The sequence below is a fragment of the Mizuhopecten yessoensis genome, unplaced genomic scaffold (assembly GCF_002113885.1).
Source record: "Mizuhopecten yessoensis strain PY_sf001 unplaced genomic scaffold, ASM211388v2 scaffold4615, whole genome shotgun sequence".
Classification (NCBI taxonomy): Eukaryota; Metazoa; Mollusca; class Bivalvia; order Pectinida; family Pectinidae; genus Mizuhopecten; species Mizuhopecten yessoensis.
Window position 1 is genome coordinate 508,096 of NW_018405635.1, and position 8,168 is coordinate 516,263.

The window sequence follows — 8,168 nt, forward strand, 5'->3', positions numbered from 1 at the left end:
CCACACCCTCCGTTTATACAAACTTGAGTCTCCTTTGTCCAAAGATGCTCTAGGACAAATTTGGTCAAAATCCTTCTATTGGTTGAGAAGAAGAAGATTTTTAAAGATTTACCTATTTTCCCCCTATTTGGCCCCGCCCCTCTGCCCCCAGGGGGGCTATACCCTCCGTTTATACAAAACTGAGAACCCTTTGGCCAATGATGCTCCTGACCAAATTTGGTCAAAATCCTCTGAGCCATTCAGGACAAGTAGCATTTTAAAGGAAAAAGTTGCCGGACGCCGGACGCCGGACGACGGACGCTGCACCATGGGATAAGCTCACTTGGCCCTTCGGGCCAGGTGAGCTAAAAAACCAGCCTCCCATGAAAGCTTCTGACCAAATATGATCAATATCCATGGCATAATTCTATAGAAGTTGTTTATAGCAATATAGCCAATAATTGCCCTCTTTTGGCCCCGCCCATCAGCCCCCTTGGGGGTCAGCCCAACCATTTGTATAATTTTGAATCTCCACTACCGAGGGATGCTTCCAGCTAAATATGGTTGATATCCATATGGGGGATATTGGGCCCCGCCTCTCAGGCCCCTCGGGGGCCAGACCCATGGTTTATACAAAATTGGTTCCCCTTCACCCAAGGATGCTTCAGACCAAATATGGAACAAATCCTTTCATTCCTACAGAAGAAGAAGGATTTTAAAGAATTAACTATGTGTTCCCTCCCTATTGGGTCCCGCTCCTCAGTCCCCTCTGGAGCAGACCAGCGGTTTATACAAAATTGGTTCCCTTTCACCAAAGGATGCTTCAGACCAAATATGGAACAAATCCTTTCATTCCTACAGAAGAAGAGGGTTTTAAAGAATATACTATGTGTTCTCTATTGGGCCCCGCCCCTCAGGCCCCTCAGGGGCCAGACCCACGGTTTATACAAAATTGGTTCCCCTTTAACCAAGGATGCTTCAGACAAAATATGGAACAAATCCTTTCATTCCTACAGAAGAAGAGGGTTTTAAAGAATATACTATGTGTTCTCTATTGGGCCCCGCCCCTCAGGCCCCTCAGGGGCCAGACCCACGGTTTATACAAAATTGGTTCCCCTTTACCCAAGGATGCTTCAGACCAAATATGGAACAAATCCTTTAATTCCTACAGAAAAAGAAGGATTTTAAAGAATTTGCTATATTTCCCCTATTGGGCCCCACCCTTTAGCCCCCGGGGGGGGGGGGGGCCAGACCCCTTCCCCTAAGGATTCTTCTGAGAAAATTTGGTCAAAATCTGCTCAGTCGTTTATGACTAGTAGCGATTTGTAGGAAAAGTTGACGGACGACGGATGCCGCGCCATGGCATAAGCTCACTATAGCTGTTCAGGCAGGTGAGCTAAAAGTGACTAAAATAAAACCCTGGAAACACAGTGAATCTGGTTGGTAACTAGCTGTTTTAATACTCTAATGCATCTCAATACAACTACAAGCTAATACACAACTATGGACCAATGGGATCGTGCATACAAATCTGTCCATCATATCTTCAGTGGTGTTTAGAAATAGCGGTAAAACAAGCATACTGGCCCAATTGCCCCCCGCTTGCTATAACACTGTAATGATTCATAACAAGAGGCCCAGAGGGCCTGTATCGCTCACCTGAATATTTAAGCAGTCATAGCAAAATATTCTTATTAGATATTATATTGCACTACGGATATTTCACCCGCAAAAATCAGCCAAATATTATTATAAGATTCTTTGCTTTTTGGTTCTTCTTCAGAAGTTGTTTGACATATTTTTCCCTTTGACCTTATAAGTAGGTCAATGTCATTTTCCTTCTCAAACTTTGTTAGCTCGACAAAACATCTCACCATCTGATGGCGGTCGGCAAAACATCTCACCATCTGATGGCGGTCGACAAAAATCTCATACCACATTTGTTCTAAATTTTCTTTCAATTCCAAGGATTTTTTTCAATTTACCTCAATAATCTTTAAACCACTACCGACTATTTGTTCCACTTTATAGAAGCTATTCAAAAGACTTGGCTCAGAGAGGTTTTCCTTTCCTCTTTTAAAACATTATCAGTAATCCTGCCATTTTAAACCCCAGTCATTACACATCTGACTTTGGCCGAGGTCTAGGGCTGATTATTGACGCTCGACAGTAATCAAACTGAACATGATCAGCAAATATTTCCTCAAATTTGTCAAAACTGAACTAAACCAAATTAACTGAATCTGATAATGGCGCTATATCTTTTGACAATCTAACACAATCCTTTTAAATGACGCTGTTTTGTCACCAACTTGGCTACAAAGATATTGGTTTTAGTGACAATGGGAAACCATTGATTGGGCTTAGACAATTATCATAATGCTGATTACAAAATCCCATTGGATTTTGACGTCATTATCAATTGATGCAAATTAGAATCACACGCATCACCCTGAAAATTGTTTTGCTTTTTCCATTTGAGTCGAGTAATCCTGAAATAAATTTTAATAAAAAGGTTTTCCCATCTCACAAATTCCTTTCAAGACTTCTAATAGATCAAATGCACATTATACATCAGTTACTGAAAATGAACATGTCTAAGACAACAATACATTACAAACTAGAGGCCCAGAGGGCCTGTATCACACACTTGGATATTTAAGCATTCATGGAATTATTCTCATTAAAAGTAGTACAGCAAATAAAAACCCCAGGGGTAGGGCCAGTCCTTGGGGCAACCCCTGATGGCATGTGAATCTTCACACTCACCTGCTGTATTTGTTACAGGATGGGCGTCAAATGTTCCATGTAATACATTCAGAGATTTAAGATCCCTTTGGACGGGAACAGACCCAAAGCCAGACTCTGAAACCATTCTCTTTTTATGCCCAGCAACTGTCTATATGGTTATAGGGCAGGGATCTCAACATTTCCAAGTTATGATGACCCACCGACTGTCTCCGTGGGTGGGGCTTCCAGTCAACCTTGGTTAAATTCTAATTAGCCATTAAGGAGAAGAAGTAATTTGAAGAAATTGTCAAAACGAACGACAGACTCCACTGTATCACATTAGCTCACTTTGGTCCTTTGGACCGGGTGAGCTAAAAGTCAACAAATGTTTTGAGGCTTTTAAACATAATTTAAATATTTTACATTAAAATCAACAATATTACCAGTATATCAAAATATGATGTCATTATGTCTTTAAATGGATTGACCTAGGTTGATGGTGCTAATGACCTGCATTATTTAATTGGTTGTCATCTACAAGACATTTTGAAAACATGACAGGTGTGGATATTCAACAATATCCACAATGTTTTCTAATTGTTTTATTTTGAATTGTGTGAACAATGGCAATACTGACATTTTTTTCTCTCAATTTTTCAGATTTGATGAACTGAGTTTCCAAAAAGCCAAAATGGAAGAAAACTGGTTATCTGACCTTGACCTTGACCTCAACACCACAATTATGTTTGACCTTAACAGGTCAGAGGAGAGTGGGGCTGAATACAACTGTGACACAGAATCATCAATAACATTTCAGTTCTACACGTGGGGAGTGTTGGCGAACATCATAACAGTGTATGGCATTGTGGGTAACGTATTGTCCATACTGGTCTTACGACACCGTATGATGCAAAGCTCGACGTCTATTTATTTGATTTCGCTGGCAGTTTATGACACAGGAGTGTTACTGTCCATGTGTCTGTTTCTGGCCCTGCCCACCCTTTACCTAGAGAAGGGTCTCCTGGAGGATTACTACTACGCCTACAAGTACATGCATCCATTCTGTTACCCTATTGCACTTGTCGCCCAGACCGGCACCATCTACACCACCCTAGCGTTTACTGTGGAGCGCTACATCGCTGTATGTCATCCTCTGAAGGCGGCCAACACCTGCACCAGGTCACGTACAAAGCGTGTCATTGTGCTGATATTCTTGTGCTGTGTCATATACAACATCCCAAGGTTCCTTGAGTCGGAGACTATAGAGGTCTGGAACGAGTATTACAATCGCACTGAGCCACAAATCCAACAGACAGAGCTGGGAACAAGTAAAGCGTACAAAGAGGTTTACTTCATCTACTTACAACTGTTTATCATGTTCTTATTTCCATTCTCATTCTTGGCAGTACTCAACATGCAACTGATCCGCGCAGTCAAAGTTGCTCAATTTACTCGTCGTCAGATGAGCGTAGGCAGCTCAAAAACGCCCAAAGCTCCAACAAAGGAACCCAATCTCACAATTATGTTGATTGCAGTTGTCATGGTGTTCCTCGTGTGCCAGTTACCCTCGGTGATTGACAACATCCTCTGGACTATTTTTGATGCAGAAATATTGAACTGTTCCCTTCACTACATCAGATTCACAACTTTGAGCAATCTCATGGTCGTGATTAACTCGGCTATCAATTTCGTAATTTACTGCTTGTTTGGCAAACGTTTTCGTCAAGTTTTTGTGAAAATGTTTATACCATGCAAAAAGCGCAAGAACCAGTATAAATATGTTATGTATGAAAGTACGATGAACAGTCGCGTAGGTGGTGTGCAGAAACCCAACGGAAATGGCAAAATGTATGACACAGAAAGCACATTTTTGTGATGGTGTGCTGCTTTGCTCATTCTGTTTCAATATCTCTGTAAGATATCATTCAGTTACTAAGTTAAAAGTGCTCTTGGTCTAAGTCAAGATCCTCCTCCTACAGTCATGCATATTTATTAGCCGTGTTTAATTTTGTTTTTATGTCTACATATCCAAACAATAAACAAAGTCACCACAAAATTGAACTATACTGAATGTCTCTGTATAATATAAATTTCTGTCGTGTTATTGAAACCTTTTTCTGATGGTTCTACTTGAACCATTTACAAGAGTACAGCAAACATGAGCAACTAACTCGAGTTAAAACCCAATAGCTCATGATCACTAATTGGGAAACAAAAGACCCATGTCTGTTTTGTGTCGTACAGTACGAGGCTAAGGATTCAGAAACCAAACTTTTATGTTGGCCTGATCAATGTACATCTTATTTCAGTCTACATCAATCATTAGGTTATATTATCATAAGTGTAAATTTCCTGCTACTTTATCCAAATATACAAACATCTACAGGTCACAGTTCCGTATATCAACTCCCTGGCCAAAAAACAAATACCTTCCAACACATTGATAGGTTAAAATCCTTGCTCTCATGGCGGTCAGAGGCTAGTGCCCTCAGACTTGGCATTCCAGCGGCCATGACAGACATTCATCAGTCATGTAATACTGGAATGGGTGATGGGAATTTCATGTGGTCAGTCTTACTAATGCTACAAATTGATGAAAATACAGTTTTGGTATAGTGCTGTGTAAACAAATCTGTGTGCTGTTGTATATTAAATTAATACCGTAGACAGATACCTAAGAGGCCAGAATCTTTGTTTGTAAAATAATCAAAACAACAAGCCATTGAGATTGATATGTCTCTCCTGTGCCCCGCTTTGACAATCAATGCACATGTCAAGTTTGGTTGGTCGAGCACTTATAGTGTCAGAGAAACTAACTTAAAAGCGGAAGTTTAATGTTGATGGAGATGCTGACAAAGTCAATGGATCATGAAAGGTAGGCTGCATCCAGCATTTGATGCATGGGTTGAGATGTGTCCAAGATTTATACTTTCAGTGAAACTAACTCAAACTTAATGTTGACGCCGCCGCCATCGCCAGAAAAGCAACACCTTAGTCTCGCTTCCGCTTCTTCGTGGCGGTGAGATTAAAATTATTAGGGGTTATATTCACATGGGTATACTCCCGAGATTACTAGCCACATCAATGTAGCTGAACTGGACTGGTTGATTGTCAGCAACCAGGTAGCTCAATTGGTAGAGTGTTCGTCTTGATTTCAGAGGGTCCCCGGTTCGAATCCCGGTCAGGCCGTCCATTTTTCCTCTACTGTTACAGTGCACGTGGTGCCTGTGAAAACCCTTGTTTCAAGCATTTGGTGTATGCTTGATAAGGGGACACCCGAACCTGGGTTTTAAATAGTTGTATATTTGGGGGCTAAGATTTAGACAAGAATTCCACGGAAGTGGATGTGTCGCCTGCACAGGAAGCTGGGAGATTGTGCTTAGCACTGCATGAAATTTAAGTTTGATCAGCCCAAGGAAACTCAAGTTATCGCACAAAAACCTCTGTGCGGACGACGCCTCCGTGCGACATAGCAATACCTTTGTGTCACCAGCTTTTTGCAGGTGACACAAAAAGGGAGGAGGAATGTAGGGGAACTTGGCTGGGTCGATCGTTGGCGAACAAAATAAAGTGAAGAATAGAATGTGATATTTCTATATACTTAAACTGGAATCACTTTAACCTAAATTTACAGGGATTAATCAGATTTGTCATGAACAAGCCATAAATGTACAAGTGAACAAGTCACAAATGTACAAGTGAACAAGCCATAAATGTACAAGTAAACAAGTCATAAATGTACAAGTGAACAAGTCATAAATGTACAAGTGAACAAGTCACAAATGTACAAGTGAACAAGTCATAAATGTACAAGTAAACAAGTCATAAATGTACAAGTGAACAAGTCATAAATGTAAAAGTGAACAAGTCATAAATGTTCAAGTGAATAAGTCATAAATGTACAAGTGAACAAGTCATAAATGTACAAGTGAACAAGTCATAAATGTACAAGTGAACAAGTCATAAATGTACAAGTGAACAAGTCATAAATGTACAAGTGAACAAGTCATAAATGTACAAGTGAACAAGTCATAAATGTACAAGTGAACAAGTCATAAATGTACAAGTGAACAAGTCATAAATGTACAAGTGAACAAGTCATAAATGTACAAGTGAACAAGTCATAAATGTACAAGTGAACAAGTCATAAATGTACAAGTGAACAAGTCATAAATGTACAAGTGAACAAGTCATAAATGTACAAGTGAACAAGTCATAAATGTACAAGTGAACAAGTCATAAATGTACAAGTGAACAAGTCATAAATGTACAAGTGAACAAGTCATAAATGTACAAGTGAACAAGTCATAAATGTACAAGTGAACAAGTCATAAATGTACAAGTAAACAAGCCATAAATGTACAAGTGAACAAGTAATAAATGTACAAGTGAAAAAGCCATTAATGTACAAGTGAATAAGCCATAATGATAAATGTACAAGAAAACAAGCCATAAATGTACATGTGAACAAGTCATAAATGGACAAGTGAACAAGTCATAAATGTAACAGTGAACAAGTCATAAATGTTCAAGTGAACAAGTCATAAATGTAACAGTAAACAAGTCATAAATGTACAAGTGAACAAGTCATAAATGTACAAGTGAACAAGCCATTAATGTACAAGTGAATAAGCCATAAATGTACAAGTGAACAAGTCATAAATGTACAAGTGAACAAGTCATAAATGTAACAGTGAACAAGTCATAAATGTACAAGTGAACAAGCCATAAACGTACAAGTGAACAAGCCTTAAATGTACAAGTGAACAAGTCATAAATGTACAAGTGAACAAGCCATAAATGTACAAGTGATTAAGTCATTTAACCTTGACTGATTACCAACAACATCCATACAGACCAGATATCACAGCACGAGGTGAAATCTCTCAGCCTGAGGCAAAATCTCACAGCATGAGGCAAAATCTCACAGCATGAGGCGAAATCTTACAACACAAGGCGAAATCTTACAGCATGAGGCAAAATCTAACAGATTTTAATCTACCATAAAAATAACTGATAATGTTAGATCATTTCTTATTGTTGCTGTTCATATACATTTCCAATTTCCGTGATGCCAATACACACTCCACACCCTGAGCTATCACACGATGGCAGTTTCGGCTTCTTTAAAATATCCCATGATTTACTATGGATAAAAGGAAGTGGCTATAGGCACAAATATTGCTGTTTGTCATGTGTGTAACGTCGTTTGATTAGCGTTCGACACTGTGATAAATACAATGTCAACAACATACCAGTGTTAAGTGTCATGTTAGAGAAGACGCTGGACATGTTAGAGAAGACGCTGGACATGTTAAAGACGCTGGTCATGTTAGAGAAGACGCTGGACATGTTAGAAAAGACGCTGGACATGTTAGAGAAGATGCTGGACATGTTAGAGCAGATGCTGGACATGTTAGAGAAGACGCTGGACATGTTAGAGAAGACGCTGGACATGT

The 8,168-nt window shown here is 39.6% G+C and overlaps 2 protein-coding genes across 2 annotated transcripts in view; one reads left to right on the top strand and one right to left on the bottom strand.

Annotated features, from left to right (window-relative positions):
• Window positions 1-4,753, top strand: part of LOC110449453 (FMRFamide receptor-like) — a 10,658-nt gene extending 5,905 nt beyond the window's left edge. The window contains exon 2 of the mRNA XM_021496327.1: window positions 3,370-4,753. Within this exon, the coding sequence (XP_021352002.1) occupies window positions 3,401-4,585 (1,185 nt within the window). The 5' untranslated portion in view covers window positions 3,370-3,400 and the 3' untranslated portion in view covers window positions 4,586-4,753. The remainder of the gene's footprint in view (window positions 1-3,369) is intronic.
• Window positions 1-8,168, bottom strand: part of LOC110449458 (leucine-rich repeat and coiled-coil domain-containing protein 1-like) — a 142,575-nt gene that overhangs the window by 99,229 nt on the left and 35,178 nt on the right. The window lies entirely within an intron of this gene.